The 24,267-nt window shown below is 42.3% G+C and overlaps 1 protein-coding gene across 1 annotated transcript in view; it reads left to right on the top strand.

Annotated features, from left to right (window-relative positions):
* HID1 (HID1 domain containing) overlaps positions 1–24,267 on the top strand; it is a 1,473,500-nt gene that overhangs the window by 731,487 nt on the left and 717,746 nt on the right. Inside the window, exon 6 of the mRNA XM_044090525.1 lies at positions 14,357–14,473. Coding sequence (XP_043946460.1) covers positions 14,357–14,473 — 117 coding nt within the window. The remainder of the gene's footprint in view (positions 1–14,356; positions 14,474–24,267) is intronic.

Raw genomic sequence — 24,267 nt, forward strand, 5'->3', positions numbered from 1 at the left:
AGGGCTGCCTGAGGCAGGACAACCCATATGTCAGGACTGCAGTTGCATATCTATCGGACATCTACATTTATGGTAGGTACAAAACTGTACTTTTCACTGACTAAAGCTTTCTTGGGAAACCAGCACCCATTTCAGGTTGATAATGGAATAATGTATCAGTTCCTCATCTGGAACTACTTTCATCTGCAAAAAAAAAAGTCTGTTAAGCAACCTTTGCCACCATAGCATGCTGGTATTCTGCCTCAGCTACAGGTAGGTGACTGTGCTATGGCCAAAGCTGGTTCGTCAGACCACTCATCTTTTTCTTTATATCCCTCTGTTGTGCTCCATACAGCCGCCATGGACTAAGGGTTAGAGATGCTGTCTTTAGCTGCAAGGGTCTCTTTAGATGGCAAGGAAGAACCACTCTTGTTGGTCCTGGGAGAAGGGAGTGGCAGTGTGCCCCCTGCTTAGTGAGAATGTTGCGCCTATCTCGGGGGGGGGGGGGTTGTTGGCTGGCAATACTAGGCCTGTTTCATGTCAAAAAGAGATAAAAAACTAAACATTTGTCTTCTCCTGTGTCATTTACTCTGGACAGGAGTAATTTATTGGGCTTGGCTCTGAGTCTTATGTTTTTCATTCCTGAAACAGTTTGTGATAGTGCCAAAGTTCAAAATACTTTCACTTCACAACCTGTTAACACTTCTGCATCAGTTAAGTTAGGTTGGATATCATCACAGTCCTGTTTATCCAAATTTCTGGTCTTTGTTAAGGTTTTGTGTGTCTTGATCATACTGTCATCTGCCTTAACCTTTGGTCTGTCTGCTGCTCCAAGAATGTTCACAATGTGTCTAACTCCTATGATATCCCACTGCAGAATGAATGGTATCCACATTTTCCCACATTTAGACAACTTGCTTATCTTTGTGGTCTCTTTCAAATTGCCAAGAATCTCTCTGTCTTGAGTCAGGGATCTCCTACACAAGTTAGCATTCCAAAAGAACATTCAAAAGTCTTTTCTGTCTCCCTCTGACAGGATTTTTTGGGTGCTTTCTGGATACCTCAGTACAAAGAGCTTTTTTTCCATATGATAAATAGGTCTATATCTACTTGTATTTCTGGGGATTTCCATTTAGACTTCACTGTGTGGGAATGCCTCAGGATTTTGGGTCTCAAGGCTTTTATTAGTCTCATGATACCTGTTGCAAAACTCTATATGGGAATGCTATATTGGTTTCTGAAATCTCTCTTAGATTTTTTTTAAATTCCATTTCCGGGATTTGGAAAAGGGGAAGCCATGTGTTAGAGAAATCAGATTTCTCAGAATCCACTTCTGCCATTCTCCCCTTTTGCTGTAATGCAGTCAGTCAAAACATATGCCTCAAACTTTGCTTGGGGAGCAATGTCATTGGCTATAAAAGTACAGGGTCTTTGGGGTAAAAAGACATCAAACTTCATAAACATAAAAGAGATGTTAGCTCTTATAAATGCTATCAACTCACCAAATTATATGTGGTCCCAGGAACTCTTATTGGTTACAGACAACCATACAGTGATGTACATAAACAAGCAAAGGTGAACCAGGTCTTACTTCTGATCCAGAGTAACAACCATGTTAGCATGAGATACAGCTTTACAGCACAATCATGTGCAGGCATCTTGCATTCTGAGTGTGCAAAATTGTGAAGCAGACAAGCTGAGCAGGACCAGGGCAGATCCTCATGAATGAAAACTGAATTGATTTGATCCATGTGTGGGAACTTCTTCAGGTAGACCTTTTTGTCTCTGCTCTAAACAGTAAACTGCCAACTTTCTATTTCCGAGCTCCATGCAAAAGGCCTGGATGACAGATGCCTTTTCCTTTTCTTTTACTTGAATGTTCCTGCATACTTTTCCAGCATTTACACTTATTTTACTGATTTTCAGGATACTTTTGAAGGTTCAGAAGGACTCAAAGATCACTGTGGTGCCCCAGGCAACAGTGTTTCTCTTACTTTTAGAAATGGCCAGGACTATTACTATGACCTTCCTCATAGATTGGATTGCTTCGCACAAAATCAGGGATGTGTGCTACATCCCGACCTTAAACAACTGCAATTCACTGCCTGGATGATAGGGTCTTAATACCTTTCATACAGTTGTTTACGGAAGACATGTGGCAGGTACTAATGGAGGTAAGAAAGCCTGATACTAGAAATTCATATATTAGCAAATGGAAAATATTTTCTAGTTGGTGCCAACAAAAGAACCAGCATCCATTCAGCTCTACAGTTTTTCTGGTTGTACACTATTGGTACAAGTTACTATCCTGTGGTCTGTATTACTCCTGTTTCAAGGTTCATTTGTAGCCCATTTCAGCATGTCTTCCCAAGGAGCCTCCTCTTTCACTGCATTCTCATGTAAAAATGTTTTTGAAAGGGGTTCTGTTTACGAAACCTTCCAGAAAACCCATGGCTCCTCTTTGGGGTCTTAATTTTGTGTTACAGAAGCTGACACTTAACTCCGTTTGAACCAGCTCATCTGGCTGACTTTAGGTTCTTAACATGGATAATTGTTTTACTCATTGCTCTGATGTTTGCAAGAAGAGTATCTGAGTTGTAAGCTTTAATAGTAGGTCAACCTTATCTCATTTTCCACAGAGAGAGATTCTTTGTGAAATAATCTTTCTTTTATGCCTAAAGTCATATCTGAGTTTACCTTAACCTAATCTATCCATCTTTCAGTCTTCTTTCTAGAGCCTAAAAATGAGGGAGAGAGGATTCTTCATACCATGGATGTCCACAAACAACTCCGCTAATTTCTTGACGGAACAAAATATTTCATAACTTTTAATCAGTTGTTATTTCCTTGTGAAGATTAGAATAAGGGATAAACAGTGTCCATGCAGAATATTTCTAAGTGGTTGTCTCAGGCTGTTACCTTTTGGTACTCCTACAACAAAAATAAAATTCCAAGCAGGGTCAAGGCTCATTCTACCAGGGTCTTGGCTTCATCTGTGGCTTTTTGGAAAGGGATAGACTCTATAAACGTTTTCTAAAAGCAACAACTTGGTCCCCTCTACATATTTTTACAAAGCACTATAAACTGCGTTCCTTTTCAGGTCTTGGACAGGCTTGGACCATTCTCCAGGGGCTCCTGGACCCTTCCTCTTCCATTTCCCTGTTTTTTTAAGCTTTACCCATATAGCTTAAGCTAATGCAGTGAACATAATGTTAAACATGGTACAGTTGTGTAAGTATAGTTACCATAACAGTAGAATTTTGAATGGTCACTGCATCTGTAGATGCTCCCCCCTTCAGCCCCTTATTTTTTGTATATTTTTATGCCAGTATGTGGACATTGGTTCATAGGCAAGTACTAGGCTAGTTGCTCTTGCAGTCTATTTTAAGCCTGGCTAATTTCCCTTTTTGTGACAGAAATAAACTATCTTAGTTGATTAGAGATGGGCCTTAACTATCCATGGTCAATAATTATATATTACTCCTAATAAGTATAACTGGGATCATACCATAGATAATTTGTGGGGACCCCATACGTGGTATAAAGCATTTAAGAATTGCCTCTGTCTATTAAACAGGGGGCAGTACTTTGGAAAATTTTCTGTGTCCCATCCATAGATATAAGTTTCGTTTTAAAATGGACAGGGATGAACTTTGTTTTATGTGGATGGTAAGTGTGTTCCACAGCAGTAGTACCCTCTGTGAGACAATTGATGTGTTCCTCCAAACTGTTCTGTTGTTGTTACAGAAGAGGTTTAGATCCCTAGACCAAGTATTTCTGATGCCATTTGACTTCATGATGTGTAGTAAATCCATCAGTAATGGTCGGAGGATGCCTTGTATTATGGACATAGGTTATCAGGCTGTGAGATACATAACATAGTGATAGGACTTTGAGTCGGTTCATATAGGGCATGTTGTTTAAGCTTTATATCCTGTTTAGTAAAATATTTTTGTGGGTGTTCCAGTTTTTGCATATGTTTGAACAATTACATGCCAGAGAGGGCATTATATTCGGGTCTATGTTATATAGTCGAACATTCAAAATGTCCAACACCATATGATCGATATTTGAATGTTCGAATATATCATATTAAAAAAAAAAAAAAAAACTACCTTAACTGTGTGAGCAGGGGGACAAGCACCCCTGCACCCCACACATTCCCCCTACTTAAATATACCAACTCCGAGACCGCACTTCAGTGCAGAAAAGGGAAATTCTCCCATTCTGCACAGTACGACGCCGTTAAAGTCAATTTTCGAACACTTGAAATGTCGATCATATTGTCTCGACCATATGTCGTTCGACATTTCAAGCGTTTGTTTAATTGACATAGACCCTTATATTCAGTGACTGGCCTAATGAAGGCTTGGTAAAGGGATCAGTGACATCTATACTGCACAACTTGTAGAAGGACTTTCTTACAACAATAGACACATGTTAGTCAAAGGTTGGGTTACTGTCCACATAATTTCCAAAATTGTGAACATCGGTCAGCTCTTGGGAGGGTATTGTCAGTGTGGTAGTTCCCTGGGGGAGATGACTTTGCAAAGGATACAATAATGTATTTTTTGACATTTAATTTCAGGTCATGAGTTTGATATCTGTTATTTATTTGAGATAAAGCTTACAGCAGGATGGCTAAGTCATTTGGGGATTCCGTGACTGCTTTTAACTTAATAGTCATCTGCAAAATTAGTCAGCCATAGACCTTTGGTATTGGCTTTTACTTCAAAAAGGTAGATGCCAAACAGTAGAAGTCCCAGCACAGAACCCTAGGGGACTCCACTGGTGAATTTGTGGAGGTAACTTTCCTTATTTTGATTATCTGCTTCCTATCTGTGAGTCAGTTGGCAGACCAGCTGTTGATGAAGAGGCTTCTTCCCAGCTTGTTTAGCCTTCCCACTACACCTGAGTGGGAAATTGTCAAAAGCTTTCGTCCGGTCAAGGTTTACAGTGTGTACCTTTTGGCCTTCATCCATTGCTTTGTTGACGTTTTCAAAAAACTCAGCAAGGTTGAGTAAGCATGACCTACCCTTGATGAATCCAAGCTGAGACAAGTGCAGTGTTAGGATGTCCTTCAAGGATGCATCTGCAGTCCTAACATATGGGTTGTCCTGCCTCAGGCAGCCCTTCGGTCGGCCGGATTCCAAAGTCTGGGTCTGGCCTCGGCTGATGTCGCACTTCACCCGACGTCATAGCTGCTGTGAATTGGGTATAAAGGCATCAGCCGACGCCATTTTCCTCAGTCTTTCTTGCATCGCGGTGCCCGAAGCAGAAGCTGTTCGCAAGTGCCGGTCGGTCAGATCCAGAGATTTCTACTACCGAAGACTTCTAAAAAGCTAAGTACCCCGTTGGGGACTCTTTCTTGCCTCAGCCGATGTCAGAAAAAGTTAATAATTGTTTAACTTGTGGGAAACAAATACCTCATAAGGATTTCCACTCTTACTGCCTTCCTTGCTTAGGCCCTGACCACGACGTATCAGCTTGTCTAGCCTGTGCTTCCTTCAACCGACGGACACTTAGACATCGGTGGGAGTTTGCAGAGGAGTTTTTTGGTCCCGCTTTTGCTTACAAAATGCCGTCGGAGACTCCGACTTCACAATTAGCTAAAAAGCGTAAGGAAAAGGACAGACACTCGCGGTCCGCGGTTTTGGCCGAAACCACGGTTAAGCCAACCGCGAGTGTCTCGGTTTCGGCCGAAACCGAGTCCTCGGTTCTTCCTTCGGCCGAAAGCTTGCCTCCGATAGCCGAGGCCTCACACAGCATGGCTGAATCTGCTACTGAACTTGCCCCTGCTGTAGCAGGCTCCCAGGATTTATCAGATACTATTCTTTAGACATATCTACTCCTGCACGTGGAGCTGCTAGGCCCCCTGCATCTATGTCTATCAAGGCTTTTTCTAGGGCTAAAGCAGCTAAATCTTCTAAGGCCTTGCCTGCTAAAACCCCCTCACACAGGCCTTCCTCCAGTTCCCAAATGCTCAGCTTGGCTGAGGATCTCATTTCTTTGATCAGGGGATCCCAACCTCACCCAGACAGGGCCTCTCAACCCCCTCCAGAGAAGAGGCCTAGAGCAGAGCCCCGGATCCTGTTTCTACAGACTATTCCTCGGATGATTCAGAAAACTCAGGTCCTCCAGAAGGCCCATATTCTCCTTATGAGGATTCTGATGCAGAAGACTCCATTCCTTCTGCCTCTCCTCCTGAGGAATTTTCTTTTGGGGAAACCTTGCATGCTATGAGAGAGCATTTTCAATGGCAGGGCCAGGATTTTTCAGATTCAAGGAAAAGGCTAAGGACCTTTTTACATTTACCACAGCATAGGCCTTTAGCCATTCCTCCAGTACTTACAGTTGTTGATGATGCTTATAATGATGCCTGTTCTGCCCCTGACTCTCTTCCCCCGGCCCCTGCCAAGCCCGACAGATATTACAGGGTCCCGGACACACACTTTCACTTGTATAAGGCTCCTATTGCAGATCCTGAAACCATTTCACAGGGCCCCAAAGCTGTAGCAGCTGCCTCTGCCAAAAACCCCCTCCCCTCTGAAAGAGAATCTAGAGCATTAGAGAGATGGGGTAAAAAAGTTTATACTTCTGCTACTCTTTTGGCTAGGGCCTTAAACTGTCAATTCCACATGATTCAGTATCAGGAATTTTTGTTAGACCAGATAAATAAAAAAACTGTCCTCTCCTGAACCTATAGACTGTAAGTCCCTTCAGGATTTGGTACATAACACTCAGCAGGTCAGTAATCATTCCTTAAAATGTGGCTATGATGCACTGGAGGCTTCCTTTAGATCAGCTATGACTGGAACAGTGATTAGCAGGCATGCCTGGTTAAAAGAACAATCCTTACCAGACCATGTAAAGTCAAAGCTTCTAGATGCTCCCATGGAGAAACAAAGTTTGTTTGGTTCCCCTGCACAACAAGTGCTAAAGAAGGTGGAAGAAAAAGCAAAATCTGTCCAAACAGTCAAGGATTTCTTACAGGTACAGCCTCCGAGGTTTAGTAGAAATTGGCCTTCGAAGAATTGGTCCTTTCCAGACACCTCCAGAGCACAGAGAGGCAGAAATAGGCGCCCAAGAGGCAGAGGTCAGTCCAGAGGTGCCTACAGGGGACATCAGTGGCAGCCTAACAACCAGAGAAGTACTGCCACAGATTCAGCTACGACCACCTCCACAGGACAGACACAATGACTTGACTCTGATACCGCCTACCAGGGAACAACTGCAAGCACCCTTAGGCGGAAAGCTTGCCTTATTTTCCGTAAACTGGCATTACATTACAGGAGACAAATGGATTTTACAGACAATAGACAAAGGCTACAGGTTTCACTTCCACACTCTACCAAAAAAGAGAGGAATGCCAAACCTACCACCAAACCAAAAAAAAAAACGCTCTAGCACAAATCAACCACCTACTAAGGATGAGAGCTATAGAAAAGGTACCGCCTATGGAACAAGGGCAAGGATTTTACTCCAGACTTTTCCTGGTACCAAGGAAAGAAAACCAATGGAGACCTATTCTCGACCTGTCCGCTCTGAACACATATCTCATTGTTCCAAAATTCAAAATGCTGACCCTACAGCAACTTCTTCCCATGCTGGGCAAGGAGTCTTGGCTGGTGACTCTAGATCTCAAGGAGGCATACCTGCACGTCCCTATACGACCAGATTGCAGAAGATACCTCAGATTTCTTGCAGGATCAGAGAATTATCAATTCTCAGCATTGCCCTTTGGCTTATCTACTGCGCCCAGAGTATTCACGAAATGCCTGGCATCAGTAATTGCTCATTGCAGGCTTCAGGGAATTCAAATTTATCCATACCTGGACGACTGCCTGATACAAGCGGACAACAAGACAAAATTAACAAAAGATTTGGAAAAGGTTATACAACTACTGCAAGCCCTGGGATACACAGTCAACATGAAAAAGTCAAGGCTGGTACCATCCCAAAGGATAACATTCTTGGGTGCAGAACTGGACACATCAAATCAAATGGCATTTCTCACAGCAGAAAAGCAAAAGCAACTACCACTCTATTTCATGGCATTAACAACGCAGAACCAACTTACAGCAAGGAAAGTCCTGCAAGCCCTGGGATACATGGCATCCTGCATAATATTGATTCCACATGCCAGGCTACATATGAGGAAGTTGCAATGGTACCTAAGGAATGTATGGTCTCAACACAAGCACAGTCTAGAAGCCCAGATTCCAATAATCCCATGCCTGAAACAAGAATTCCTGTGGTGGGCTCAGGCCTGTCATTTGAACAGAGGTCTGCCCTTCCACAAACCTCACCCAAGCCAGACTATCACCACGGACGCCTCAGACCTAGGCTGGGGGGCACACATGGTGGTCAAGTGTATACAAGGCCTATGGACACAAGACCAGCTGAACCTACATATAAATCAAAAAGAGATGCTGGCAGTGAAACAGGCACTTCTGACATTCAGACCTTTTCTTCAACAAGGTCATTTGCTGATAAGGACGGACAACACCACAGTCATGTGGTATATCAACAAACAAGGAGGCACACACTCATATCCTCTATGCCGGATGGCAATGGACCTGTGGAATGTGGCCCTGAACCACAACATTCAACTCCAGGCCAAATTTGTGCCAGGAAAAGAAAATTCACTAGCAGACGCCTTAAGCAGAACTACCACGGATGCCCATGAATGGATGCTGCATCCAGACATCTTCAAAACCATTACAAAGAAATGGGGACTACCAGAAATAGACCTGTTCGCATCCCCACACAACCACCAATTGAGGAAATTCTGCACAAGGACATACCATCCACTGGCTTGGAGGGTGGACTCCTATCCTTCAGTTGGGAAAACCTGACAGCATCGCATTCCCACCTCTTCCTTTGATGCACAAAGTGCTACTGAAGATCAAAGAAGATCACCCAAGGATCATCCTGATAGCTCCAGACTGGCCGAGGCAGCATTGGTACCGCTACTGAGGAGTATGTCTCGGACACACGCATGGCCTCTACCTCTAGTTCCTTTACTACTAACACAGAACAACTACAAGATCCTTCATCCAAACTTGAAAACACTGCAGCTAGCTGCTTGGAATATTACATAAAGCAAAATAACCCAGACTTATCTCAGAGGGTTAAAGACATTATCCTGGAGGCTCGCAGACCCTCCACAAGGAAGACTTATTCAGCCAAATGGAAAAGATACCTCATTTGGAGTGCAGCAAAAGGAGAAAATGTATCATTAGCAAACATAGCTAACATCCTGGAATACTTAGCAGAACTTTTCCACAATGGCCTGTCTTACTCCTCCATTAAGATTCATGCATCAGCAATTTCAGCAGAATACAACACGGATCCTCCAGTCTTCTCTCATCCTCTACTCAGACAGTTTCTGAGAGGAATTAAAAATGTAAAGCCTCCAAGGAAGCCACCTTTGCCTACATGGGACCTTAACTTTGTGCTGGAAAAGTTAACACTTCCCCCTTTCGAACCAGCAGCATCAGCAGAATTACAGTTCTTATCTTGGAAAACTGCTTTCCTACTTGCAATCACTTCAGCAAGAAGGGTTTCTGAATTACAGGCATTAATGGCAGTACAGCCCTTCCTTACCTTCCATCAGGATAGTGTCCTTGAGAACTAACCCTACTTTTATGCCAAAAGTGGTCTCCAGGGTATCATTGAACCAAGCAATCCACCTGCCAACATTTTTCCCCAACCCACAGAACAGGGGGGAAAGACTACTACATACATTGGATGTACACAGGCAATTGCGCTATTATCTGGACAGAACCAAGACCAACAGAAAGACTGACCAGCTTCTAGTAGCGTATGCATCAGGAATGGAAGGAAAAGCAATTTCAAAACAGACAATCTCAAAATGGATAGGAAATTGCATTAGATTTTGTTACTCTTTTCATGGAAAGACAACTCCAGAAAACATCAGACCTCACTCCTCAAGGGCTACAGCCACTACTGCAGCTTTCCTATGAGGAGTGGCTACCAAAGACATTTTAGAAGCTGCTACTTGGAGCTCCGTGCATACATTTGCCAAGCATTATAATCTACCTTTATACTCCAGATCCCGAGCAGGTTTTGCAACTGCTGTTTTGCAAGGGATCTTATCTACACCATAATCATCTTAGTGCCTCCACCCCCAGTTTGGCTATGGTATTCTACCCATATGTTAGGACTGCAGATGCATCCTTGAAGGACATAGTACAGTTTTGTACCTACCATAAATGTAGATGTCCGAGAGGTATGCATCTGCAGTCAGGATTACCCACCCTCCTTCCCCTCTGTGGTACTCCTAGGGTATTTGCCCATCTAGTAGCTAGCTGGGGGAATCTATTATGGTGTATTTGTTTGTATATATGTATATACATGCTTATATTGTTTGCTCTCTACTGTTTGGAACCATTTGCATTTATCCAAATTTAGCCTTCCTAGAGGGCACCTGGCATCTGGGGCAAGAAACACTGAGGAAAATGGCGTCGGCTGATGCCTTTATACCCAATTCACAGCAGCTATGACGTCGGGTGAAGTGCGACATCAGCCGAGGCCAGACCCAGACTTTGGAATCCGGCCGACCGAAGGGCTGCCTGAGGTAGGACAACCCATATGTTAGGACTGCAGATGCATACCTCTCGGACATCTATATTTATGGTAGGTACAAAACTGTACTTTCCCTATGTCCTGGTTGATTGATTCCATGATCAGCCTCGTATGCAAAACCATAGAAAGACTTGTCAGACTTGTGAGTCTGATGTTGTCTGGGTTTGTGGATGGTCGTCCCTTATGCAGGGAAGTGACTGTAGCTTTTCTCTAAAGCCTGTATGGAAGCTGAGATTAAACAGTGTGTTAAGGGTGTGGCTAAATTGTGCTTCATGCTATTTAACATGCATCCAGGGATAGTGTCAGGACCCATCAATGTAATATTTTTAGCTTTTGATAGCACTTTAAGGACTTGGTCTTAGATATTTTGTCATATATATATATATATATATATATATATATATATATATATATATATATATATATATATATATATATATATATTTTTTTTTTAATTACTCGTAGGGCTTCAACTTCATCTCTCAGTTGTCATGAAAGCTAAGTGCCCAAACCTGACTTTGTCAGCTTAGCTCAAGTTAGCAGTTTGGGCATATGGAAGGTGCCCAGAGAGCTTTGGAAGTTGGCCATCTGTTATGTCCTATGCAGGACAAAACCCATATAGCTTAGGGTACTGCAGTAGTGATCATTCAAACATCTACTGCTATGGTAAATTTACTTACAAAACTGTACCTCTTTTTATTCTCCGTAAGTTGCAGTCATAGTTTACTATTTAGCTATGATGAAAACAGCTACTGATTCAGTACCCATACTGCAAGGTATGGAAACTTTCTACTCCATCTGTACCTGTTTATACCAGAAACAGACAAAAGGAATCTAAGATCATTATTGGATCTCAGTTTTTATGCCCAATTTACTGCAATAAATTCCATGATAAAAAAGATAAGGTTACAAACTGAGTTCTCACCTTTTAATTAATGTTCATACTACTTGTTTATAAATCCGCAGTAGTGGTGCTGCGGTACCGTTGTCGCCTCACAGCAAGACGTTGTCCCGTTCGATTCTCAGCTAAGGCGTCTTCTTTGTGGAGGCATGCATGAATGAGTGCGCCTTCATTGAAGGTTGTGCGTCAGGGGTGGTAACTCGGCACGTAAAAATCCACTACCAAACATTAGCGACCCCTAACCGGGATAAGCTGAAAGACACAACAACAACTACTTGTTTATTAATGACTGTAGGTGATGTCTGATTACAAGTTGTTTTCCCTGAATAATGCTGCTGTCATATAGCTATTGAATGTACTATTACTAGAAGTGCTGCAGTTTGCTGTGTAGCATACCCAGTTGCTGTTTTATTCTACAATGGTTTTATTTATCTGTCCTGAACCCTTCCCAGTAATTACAGTGCAACCTGGTACATTGGTGATCCACAGAAGGAAGCCCTGTACTTATCTAGGACAGAGGAGAAGGCTAGATTGATCTGTAATCATGTCTCATTCTTGAGACTTCAGTTTGGTAAATTAAGGCTTTAAATGCAGCTACTGGATATGAGGAATGCTAACAGCTTTTAAAGGAATTAGATTTAGTTTCTGTTACTGATCAGAAGACTTTACATCCATTCGTCTAGCTTTTTTTTAGAAAAAGGGAGTGTTTTCAACATCAGTGCAACATTTATTTTTTTACATGCATTTTTAATGAACATGCTAGATAGCAGTCCTCCAGGCTTCTGATCTGGTTTGAAGTTTCATTATCATGTCAGTCACAAAGTTGGAGATCATAGTCTTCTTTTTTTTATACCAATGTGCCTCCTTCTGCTGATCATCTACTCTAATCTCATAATCCCTATCATTCACTTCCAGGAAGGGCCAGCACAAATCTGCTGATAAACCTTGTGACAGGTGATCCCCCCAATGTCTCCAGGGAAGGCTAGCCTCACAGATTGTTACTGTGTGAGATCACCACCCCTGCATCAGTGCAAGAGTTGGGAGGTGTGCCCCCCCCAATGTCTCCTGGGAAAGCTAGCCTCACAGATTGTTATTGTGTGAGATCACCACCCCTACATCAGTGCAAGAGTTGGGAAGTGTGGCATCATATGTGCAGCCATGGGAGGGAGTTAAGATATGAAGGGGACAAGAAATCCTAATTGGGGCAGTGTGAGCATGAGACATCAGTGCATCACCACTCTGAATGTCATGCGCACTAAGTAACACCCCCCTCAATAGTGTCAGAAGAAATGGTAACCTGCATGTTCACTACTAGAAAATGTTTACATGCCCCAACTAGAAAGCACTTTTTTCCTTAGTAGAAACCCTCAAGGCTTGCCCCACAATGAGTGAGATAAAAAGCCACTTACTACCACCCTCCCTGTCCAGCTCATCCAGCACCTGAGCTACTAATTGAACTCAGGTCAGCTGGGTTGCAGCCAGGGATCAAACAGTGTATGCCCAAGGGACCATGGCCTTGCTTGTCTTCATCATGTTGTTTCCTTGATGAAAAGAAGGAAGGAAGGTGCGTCTTGATTCATTCAGTGATTGCTAGTGGTTTTCTTACTGTTACTTTTTGGGGTGTGAAACGCAGTGAACAATGCCTTAGAATATCAGCTTTATTTGCTAGGAATGTGTCTGCGTTTACCCAAATTGTAAATATCTTTGTTGTAGATAGCCATGTAATGTACAACTGTAGGCATCATTGTGTCCTTCAAACTGAGCAGTATCTGTCATTTCATCAAGCCCTACAGTATGATGTCTCCCGAGTTAGCTGTTGTCAACCATGTTGCATTTCAGGGTTTTGAAGCCATTTTTCCTTGGAGGTTCCTTGATTAAAGAAGTAAAAAAAATTTGAGAAGAAAGCTATGTAACAGCTTACTTTACATGAAAGGCCGTCCGTGTCATCATCTGGTTTCACGACCACCTCACAAGACAGTTTGGTTTCTCCACATCTCTTTGGTTCCTGATGGGTATAAGTAACTTAATTAGAAAAGAACAAAACCAGGAGGTAATAGGTGCCCAGTCTTACCTAGATGGCTGATGTTAAACCATAATATCAACAAGAAGTGGTTCCAGTGTACAGCTGCATTTCAGTCATCTGCAGGATGCTGGTGGTAAATCCTAAAATGGTACTCTGATCACATGTATATTTTTTGAAAGTTTAGAATTAATGGTGTGATACTCTGATCACACATATATATATTATTTTGAAAGTTTAGAATTAATGGCTAAAATGTCGTGGCTGTACTCTCTGGTTTATGTAACAGAAACATTTAGGCATATGTATTAAATATCAGTCTCTCGTACTGGTTGTTACTGGTCACACAGTTGTTAGTATTGTTTTATTTTTTGGGTGGGGTGACAAACTTTATGCAATGCACATTTAATAATTTCTCAGTTTTGTTTATAAAAAAGCTTGAACTGTTGGCTTCATTTAAAATACCCATTATTCTGCTGCTGCTTGTGGAAGAACCAGAGTGAAAGGTCAGCAGTCTGTAGCAATCTTCATACAGCTCTCAGTGATCAGTGCTTGGAGCCTTAGCAGCTGGATCTGCTCTTTTTTGCTTGAGGATGTAGAGGAGTTTGGAATTAGTGCACACTTCTGTAAAAAAATCAGTCTGCTATTACCTGTTCCCATAGGCAAAATCAGTGTACACACATTTTTGCTTATCGTAGAAGTGAGTCACTCATGGAGGAACCCGTGGCATGTAGTATTTTAATACTCAAATGTGATACATTGATGTCCCAGATTGTTTTTAAACTGATGTTCTACTGTTTCCAAACGACTGATTTATAGATTGATTGTCTTTCTACTTTCTTTAGGACAGAATTACTAAAACTTCTACTGACATGCTTCTCAGAAGCTATGTATCTTTTGCCTTCTTCAGAAAGCAATAACCTTAACCCATGGGTCCAGTTCTTTTGTTCTACGGACAACAGGTAAGGAAAGGAAACCTCATCCTTCTCCTGTAAAACAAAAAATAGATATATGCTTTGTATTTTTGTGTATCAAATATGACAGAATTGTCCATTAACTTGAATATTATCTCATTACCCATTTAATGTTCTGTTGGAGGTGACTAGTTTTCTGTAGGTGACTGCATGGAAATTTTGCCCAATCTTAACACTAACATGTTAGTAATTTATTACCTAGATTGCAGAATTCAGATTATATTGGAAATCCAAAAGCAAGTCTTGACAGACATTTTTTTATGTATTAAGTGTGATCTCTTACCAGTGTTAAATGCATGTGTGCGCGTATGAAACATCTGATTACACTTGCCTATAAAAATATTTACAAACCTCCCTTTGCCAAACAATGAACCAGAAAAATGTGAATGTTTTTGTTTTAGCATAATTTTGAAAGAAGTTGCCCCCCCCCCCCCCCCAAGTTATTTACTCAATACCAGTGTGATTTTTTTGATGTGGATGGCAAGTCTTTGTACCTTGTCTTCAGTTTAAGAAAAAATATGAAATATCTATACAAAATAATCTCCTAACCACCGTCCACAAGAAGGAATAATAAATGTCTAAATAGGGAAAAATCTAGCAGTAACATGTAACAGTGAAACAACTTTCTTTATTGACAGATGCATTTGATACATTGCAATTGGAAGAATTCTGTAATTTAAATCTAAGTTATTTTTGTATGTGTTTCAGCTTTCATGTTTTGCATAGTTTTTTTTGTACATTAATATTGCTCATAGTAGAGTCATCTGGGAAGTACTAGACCTTATGAAATGGATAAGAAATACTGCCCAATCAGACTGACTGTCTTACCTGTGCTTTAAATGTATTCTGTCCTCCTAAAAAAAGTAGTGTAGCCCATGTAAACCTCATGTTTAGACACAGATCCCTTATTTTACAGCCTTCAAAATTTTTCTGGCAGTAAAACTTTGATTGGCATATGTTTGTGCAAATATTTTAATTATGGTCCGTTCTCTTCATGTGATGCAATAGAAGGTGTGACCATGTCAGATAGTATGTCAGATAACCTATCCAAGACTAATTGTGAGTTTATTTTAGGTAAGATACTGCTCTCACCTTATGACACCCAGATACTGGAAAAATGCATTAAAAATTTGCTCAAAAGTAATAATTTTGTGTCAAGGTAGTTGGCGTTTTATTTATTAGTGTGAATGAGTAGAACCATTTTATTGTGTAGGAGACCTTCACCTCCTCCCCATGAGCTCCAGTCATCGCTATATTTCCTTTGTAAGCTCTCCAGGATAGAGATTAGTCTGCTTCTCCCCTTTCTTCAGTAGAAAACAGCGAAAAATATAATTTACAAGTAAATGTCATCTTACAATTTCAAATGCAGTGGTAGCATTCCCTCTGTAGTATGTGATTTGATTCTCAGAATTTGTTAGTGTCTGTGAGCAAAATAACATTACAGTGAAGATGCCTTCTCTAATGCCATGACTAAGCAATGGAATATTCTGCCACCTTATACCAGATATATTAATGCCGCAATAAAATTAAAAAGGCAATGAAACAGCACACTGCACTGATACTGTAACAACTGACCTGCTGCCATATTATGTATGTTTCCCTGATATCCCTTCACTCACTTCCACAAATCTCCACTGTGCAGTAAAGTGTCCTGCTCCCTTCTCCCTGTCTTACTTTCTTTCTCTTTACCTCACTCTTTCTCTTTGTCTGCCTGTCTTGTTTCTTGTGTTTTCTCCTTGTACTATCATATGTGTTACACAGTCATACTCTGCCTGTGTTTTGTCCCATTATCCTTGCAGCCTGATTGATGACTGCGGTGGTGGTGCTGTGGTAGCGTTGTCGCCTCACAGTTAGACGTTGCCCTTCGATTCTCAGTTAGAGCGTCTTCTGTGTGGCAACATGCGTAAACGGGCGTTCCTTCGTTGAAGGTTGTGTGAGCACGTAAAACTCTACTGCCAATCATTAGCGGACCGGAGTTCCGCTGTGGCAACCCCTAACCGGGAAAAGCCGAAAGACACAAACAAAATCCTTGCAGCCTGATTAGTTAGTTCTTTGTTGTGTAATATCTTTCTCCATCCTCTCTCATTTTCATAAACTGCTTTTTACAAGTTTTACAGGCTGTGCTGTCACCTTGTATTATGATAGTACCTCTTGCTTTTATGCAGATATCTACAGCCATGGCTACTACCAAAATTATTTTGATGTTTACTACTGCTGGCTTACAGGAATGCAATTTTTTACTGCCTGTACTTTATTGCTGAATCACTCCAGTATTTCTTAACCTAAATCTTTCAATAGCATCTTCATGAATATTCTAAACTCCTAAGCTCCCTCTAGGAAGATCAGAGTAAAATCAAATCATGCTCCCTGACTCTCCAAAGAGACTAGGTCCCTTATGAAACAAAGAGATCGTGCTTGGAAAAGCTGGACTAAAACTAAACAACCACCTTTTCTTCAAAAATACAGGCAACTGAGGAACCTTGCAAAAAAACATACAACTAATGACAAAAAGTCATACTATAGCTCTGCTCAGCTTAACAACAAATCCAGTCCTCGAAAATTTTGGTCAACTCTCAACATCCTCTATCCTGCAATGCCCACTAATCCCTCCCCATACCCTAACTCTTCCTCTCAGGAAACAGCTACCCTCCTGAATAAACACTTTATCTCTTCCATCCAAAATCTGGTAACCTCTAAGCCAAACTCTACTTCGACACCCACCCCTCCAAGTCCCACTAACACAACTTTGTTTTCTTTTGAGCCAGTTCCCATTACTTACATCAAATCTCTACTGCTCAAGCTAAAACTTTGCTCTCCTTCCACTGACAATCTATCTCCTACATTCCTCAAACTTGCTGCTGACTCAAGTGCCTATTCTATAGCTATACTAATTAATCGATCTATTCTGGAATCAACTGTCCCCACCCTTTGGAAATCTTTCTTCACTATCCCCCTATCCAGCTGACCCTTTGGTGGACCTCATCACCACTAGGGCATGGAAGGATCCTGACACCGTAGAGCCTATACCCAAAAGGCCAGATAAAATTCTTTCCCTGCTGTTAGACAGGCAGGCATGGTCCAAGGGAGCCCTGGTAGACGCTTTGGTGGTTGCAGCTGCCACAAAGAAGGAACTGGCACAGGAAGTCCAGGTCGATGGGTCATTTTGGGAAGTGCATGTACTCGTCAGTGACATTTTCTATCCGTGCGCTGAATTACTTGGCACATGTCATCTGACTGCAGCGAGACCTTATATCAGAGCTAACTGAGTCGCCCCTGGAGTCTCTGTTGCAGCAGGACAAGCAGTACTTTACCGTGAAGATGACTACACTGAAATCAGTGACTAATACCTCTATGCGTCTCCTCTCTCATGCCAAGGAGGGAGCCGCTAGAGCTGCTGGTACAGGCATTGCCTTGAGGCAACACGCCTGGATCAGGCTGTCAATTTGCGGACCCCTTTAAGGCGTCTTTCATCAAGCCCCCCATTCGATGGATCATCCCTCTTTGGGAAGACTGTATGTGACACACTAACCCAGAGTGAGAAGGACAGAAAGACTTTGTCAGCCGTCGGAATCCGCTTCTCTAACCCCCAGAGGTCCTACTCCAGGAACCAAAAGGGGCAAAAGAAGATGTGGTTCCGGAAATCACAGTCCTTTCGTGACACTCAGGAATATTCATCCCCCAGAGGCAGAGTGGGACAAGACCAATGCCATCCTAGAGGCAGAGGGGGTCCCAGAAACTTCGGGTCTAGGGAACCTTTTTCCGACAGACCCGCTCAGCAACCCTGAGGGGTTCCTGGCTGCTCTACTCTGGAGGCAGTCGGTGGAAGATTTTCCTTACATCCAGTGGCATGATGGAGTCCATTACTGCAGACAGTAAAATGATGTTAAACATCATATCCAGAGGATATTCTATCCCCTTCATTTCACATCCCATAACTCCAGCTCGCCTTCTAGATGTTCCACCCACTCACAGGAAGGCTGCAGCTTTAGAGGTTTCAAAGCTGCTACAAAAACGAGCCGTCAACTGGTTCCCCCAGATCAATCCAGATCAGGCATCTACTCCAGGTTCTTTTTAGTGCCAAAGAAGATGGGGGACCTCAGGCCCATTCTGGACCTGTCTATCCTCAACCTGTCAGTAGAGAAACAAAAAGTCCGGATGATCCCTCTACAGTCCATTCTACCATTTCTGAGAGAATGCGACTGGATGTGCTCGTTAGACCTCCAGGACGCTTACTATCACATCAAGGTCCACAGGAGCACCAGGAGGTTTCTCCGCTTCCGGCTAGGGGCCAGTCACTTTCAATTCAGATCCCTACCCTTTTGTCTCACCACAGCCCCCAGGATGTTCACCAAGGTTATGGCGGTCGTAGCGGCTCACCTGAGACTTCAGGGCATTCAGGTATTCCCCTACCTAGACGACTGGCTCTTCACTTCATCCACCAAACGTCTCTTGTGTCAGGCACTACACTACTTCTTTGGTCTGGCTCACAAGTTAAGCATCACAATCAACCTCAACAAGTCCCACCTGACTCCGGTTCAGATCATAGACTTCATTGGGGCACGGTTGGATTTGATTCAATCAAAGATTTTTCTCACCCCGGAAAGGATAGGAAATCTCAGAATATATGTATCAGTGATCTTGGAGCACTCTGTAGTCACAGAAGCCGATGTTCTCAGGGCCCTGGGTTCGATGGCAGCCACAATCTCTATTCTTCCTCTTGCACGTCTTCACATGAGAGTCCTTCAGTGGACTCTGGCAGTTCAGTGGTCCTGGCCAGACCTTCCGATGAGTTTCCACATCCGAATCAATAGGACATGCAGAACGTCACTCCAGTGGTGGCTTCAATCAGCGGACATTTTTGCGGGGTGCAGCTTCCTAGCCCTTCCGGCTCAAGCCACAGTGATGGACGCTTCCCATCTTGGGTGGGGGTGGGGGGGGCACTTCCTGGGAAGAACAGTCCAAGGTACGTGGTCCCCTCCAGAGACCAAGCTACACATCAGTGTCCTGGAAATGAGGGCAGTGCTTTTAGCATTGAGAGCCTTCCATCCTGTCCTACCTCCAGGAACGGTAGCCATTCAATCAGACAACATGTCTGTAGTCTGGTATATAAACAAACAGGGAGGGACCCGATCCTACCCCCCTTTGTCGCAAGGCCATGAGGGTTTGGGAGTGGGCCATATCCACCAGCCGGTTTCTCATAGCAACGCGTATCCCGGGATGCTCCAACATTCTAGCGGACAGTCTCAGCAGAGCAATCCATCTTCTTTACGTGTGGTCTCTGAAACAATCAGTGGCGGAGAAGATCTTCTGTGTTTGGGGTCAACCTTACTGTGATCTCTTTGCATCTCCTTCCAGTGCGAAGTGCAGCAACTTCTTTGCTCTGATCCCCCCAGGGACGCTGTAGTCCATGCTTGGCCTCCCGGGCTACTGTATGCTTATTCCCCGTTACCTCTTATTTCGAAGTTCCTTCAGAGAGCTTGCTGGCTGCAGTGCAAAGTCATTCTTATAGCTCCCTTCTGGCCACGCCAAGTGTGGTTTCCCTTCCTATGGCCTCACCTGTTGGCTCCTCCATGGACTCTAGATCCATGTCCGGATCTAATTTCTCACCCATTGGGCTTGCCCCTGCCCAACCTGGACAGTCTCAAGCTGACGGCTTGGCTGCTCCAGTTCCCATGATCATCAGGACTCCCGGACTTTCGTCCCCTGTTAAGAATATTCTGGTAGCTTCTCTTAAAGCAAGTGGAGACGTTTTTGCATTTGGGCCTCCCAGCGCAATCAGTACCCGTTTACAGCCCCTGTTCCGGTCATATTGGATTTTTTAGCAAATCTTTTTCGGTCAGGCGCAAGTGCTTCCACCATCAAGGTTCAACTGGCTGCCATCTCCAATTTTTATGTAGGTGAAAATAAGGTCGCTCTGGCTTCTGCCAAACTGTGTAAAGCCTTCCTGAAGGGCACTTTTTTATTGCGACCACCAGTTAAAGAAGCAGTGCCCCCCTAGGATTTGACTTTAGTCCTTCAGGCCTTGACTTCTCCCCCTTTCGAGCCAGCAGGTTCTGTTTCGATGAAGTTTTTGTCGTGGAAGACAGCATTCTTGGTCACCATCACTTCAGCTAAAAGAGTTTCAGAGTTGCAGGCCTTATCCTCCTTGTCTCCCTATTTGGTTTTCCACAAGGATAGGGTTTCACTGCGTACGAACCCTTCTTTTTTTCCCCAAAGTGTCTTCAGCAGCCAGTATTAATCAATCTATAAATTTGCCAGTCTTCTTCCCAAATTTTCAGAATAGAGGTGAACGTAAGCTTCATTTATTGGATGTCCATAGACAGCTTTGTTTTTACCTCCATAGGACTAAACCCTTCCGGAAGTCGGATCAATTGTTTGTCTCCTTTTCAAAACCATTTTTGGGCAAAGCAGTTTCGAAAGTGTCCTTAGCAAGGTGGATCACTCTTTGTATTGCACAAGTTTATAAGGACAAAGGTTTATCTCCTCCTGGTGTACTGAAGGCTCATTCCATTAGAGCAATGGCCACTTCTGCAGCTTTCTGGTGAAGAGTTCCATTAGACGGTACCTGTGCAGCAGCAACTTGGGCCAATTTGCACACATTCATCTCTCATTATAAGTTGGATCTTATTTCTAGAGGGAGAGCATCCTTTGGCTCTGCAGTGCTCAGAAATATCCTTCCATAAGGGCCTCCCAGGAATACTAGTAGCTGGGGACTTTGTCCCATATGTGCAGAAAGAATGAAGTCAACTACTTCAGATAAAGAAGTTATGTTCTTACCATAACGTTCCATCTGAGTAGTAGACTTCATTCTTCTGCACTTTCCCTCCCTCCGTCCCCCTCACTCTTCAGGGTTTCCTGTTTAGGGTTGAGGTTATGTTGCTATTTAGTGACAGCAAACTCGATCTGGGGCTAGATAGGAGGAATTGATGTACTATAGGTAGGGGAGGAGCTTGGAGCTCGGAGCTGATGCTTGAAAAGTTTTGCCGGCTCGGATCCGAATCGGATCCGTATACCCATATGTGCAGAAGATGAAGTCTACTACTCAGATGGAATGTTATGGTAAGAACATAACTTCTTTGTAAATTAGTTTAATACAAACAGAAATTGTAATGTGACGTGAGGGAAAACAGGCTTATGGTATATTCAGAGAGAAAGTCAGGGAAGTGAAATTGATAAAAGGAAGGAAGGGAGTGATGAAGAGAGAGTAAGGAGGTATAAGGAATGAAAAGGTACTTGTTCACATTTAGGGATATAATTTGTCCTAGTTTTGAGCAAGAACAGAACTAAATTTTAGATGGGAAGTCTTTCAGAGTGGTTTTGAAATATGGGAGGGGAGGATAGTGACCTGATGGATACAGGTAAGGAGTTCCAGGCCTTAGCAACCTTATATGAGTGCAGACCATGCCCAGCAGATTTGATAGGTTTGTAGACAGATAGGAGTTTTTGATCAACTGCTAAAATTTACAGTACCATTTCTCTTTCTATGGTTCCATAAGCTTATCGAACCTTTAAGACTGTATAGCTGTGTAACATTTTAGTCTGAAAGTGAAGAAACTTGATAACCACTGAGTGCAGATTCACTAATTAGATGAGCTAAGCAAGTCAAGCAATGTGATACTCTAGATGACTGAGTGAAGGAATGTTTGAGGACAAGACCTGAAACAAACAAAAAAACTCTACATTTTGAAAAGGTTCACTTATCTTATCTATTCCTGTACATTTCAGCAAGACATTTTACTGATTGTGTAACACATATTTAGGATACAAATATGTAAGCGTCACTGCAAATCAGTCATTGATACTCTCTCTGAGGTTCTCAGATTTACCAACATTACTTGCTGCTACCATTTTAAATGAATGAAAGTGTGATTAGACAGGAGAAACTTGGGTGATCAATCCCATCATCTATGGCCTAATAGTGAAAAAGTGGTTTTCTATAAAAACAAAATTATGCTAAGCTGTCTACCCTATGCAAACATTCAGGGTTAGAAAAAATAAAATAAATAGTACTTATTTTGCTGCAGGCAAGTTTAGATTGTGTAGAACTTTATGGCAAGGTGTTTTTTTCAGTTTCTGCCTGTAGTGGTAATTTAAAAGGGCAGACCTTACAACTTGAAAATAGTTTATGTATCTTCTTTATCAGCAGCTCCTTTATGGCAGTTTATTTTTTAAAGGATTAGTTTTTAAAGTAGGCCTTTGTTTGCATTTGGATTCCTTCACTTTTATGCATTTGCCTGTTGGTCAACTATATTGATGTATTTTAGTTGATATACTGGTTTATTATTGGGAGCAGTGTGTTTGTGACATCACTTAATGGGGGGTTATGGACATTTCACCATTTCCCCCTCTTGTATGATACTGGAGTTAAGTTGTATAAGGATTCAGAGGTTTATGGGGTCACAATCCATACAAAACTATATTTCTTTATTTGTAAGGAAAGGTGACATTGTGGGGTTCAAAACACAGACACTTGACAAAATATGACTTACTGATAGCTTTGTGGATCACTCAGTGCCTAACCATGCATTCACAGACAATTCAAATGACTAAAGTTCTGAGTTCCTTCTAGTGCTGTACTGTCTTAGATTATTTTTAGCTGCACAATGTTTAAATTATGTATTCAGTGTTATCTTTCTAATCTGAATAAGTTGCTGTTTGACATTTGGTTAAGCTTGTTTGACTCAGATCTGTTTCTCCTGGTAAACTACAAATACTGCATGTGTTGTACTACTAAGTCATAGTTGCACAACAAAAGACAGAGAAGATGGTGGGTGTGATTCCAAAAGCCTTATTTGAATTACTCAAGATACTTCTGGTTAAGACTGGTTTGGAGATAGGAATTATAATGGAGTAACTCTGAGCTGCTTAGAGTAAGGAAGGCTGAAAGATTAGCACCGATATATGCCTGTCATTGTGCATTATCATTTTACGTGCTAGCCAAATGCCAACTAATCGATAATGTGTGAAGACAGTCATGGCTTATTAAGCATTTAGAACATCACTGTCCTAGTGAGTAGTCTGTGACTTGACTGCATAGAGGTTTTGTGCAAATGAGGTGGATTTCAGCATACTTGCTGTTACATGACAGTGCAGCTTCATCAGCAGCCACAACCATTAGCAGGAATTGAAAGGCTGACTGACTAAATTATTAGCATGCAGAGTTATACACAGTAATGCTTTAACTTGCAGCTGAGATGAATTGCAGCACTAAATAAGTAATCGATTCAGAATGTAGCTTAGATGTAAAACTATATAAAATTCCACTTTTAACTACAGCAAATGTAACAGGTTAGATGTTCTTTCTCCTTAATTTTCATTCGTTAATACTTATGAAGTATATGGTGAAACGTGAGCTTTGATTTGTAAACAGGTTGCCAAGTATACAGAGCCATCCAGTTGGCTTTGCATAATAGGGAGGAGGATCCCAAATGATAAACACTGCATTGTCCAGCTGTGCAGAGCTACAGTACTGAGCAGCGTGGGTTTAACTTGCTCTATGTAAATATAGTATTGTGTGGGTGTGGCATATTTAAATTAGGCCTTTGTACCTTGCACAGAAATTGTCCACAGTATAATGAATAATACTCATCCATGCTATGCAGCATTCATGCAGACTATTGCATGAGATGTGTAAGCACATGGCATTAATTGCTGCACTGTAATTATGCATCTGTAAGGGACAGTCTGCACAGCATGAAGCAGAGTGGCTTCACTCATGCCAGACTGATGACCAATGTAAGTAGTGTGTGTGTGTGTGTGTGTGTGTGTGTGTGTGTGTGTGT

The sequence above is a fragment of the Protopterus annectens genome, chromosome 12.part0 (genome assembly GCF_019279795.1).
Source record: "Protopterus annectens isolate FY-2018-M chromosome 12.part0, PAN1.0, whole genome shotgun sequence".
Classification (NCBI taxonomy): domain Eukaryota; kingdom Metazoa; phylum Chordata; order Ceratodontiformes; family Protopteridae; genus Protopterus; species Protopterus annectens.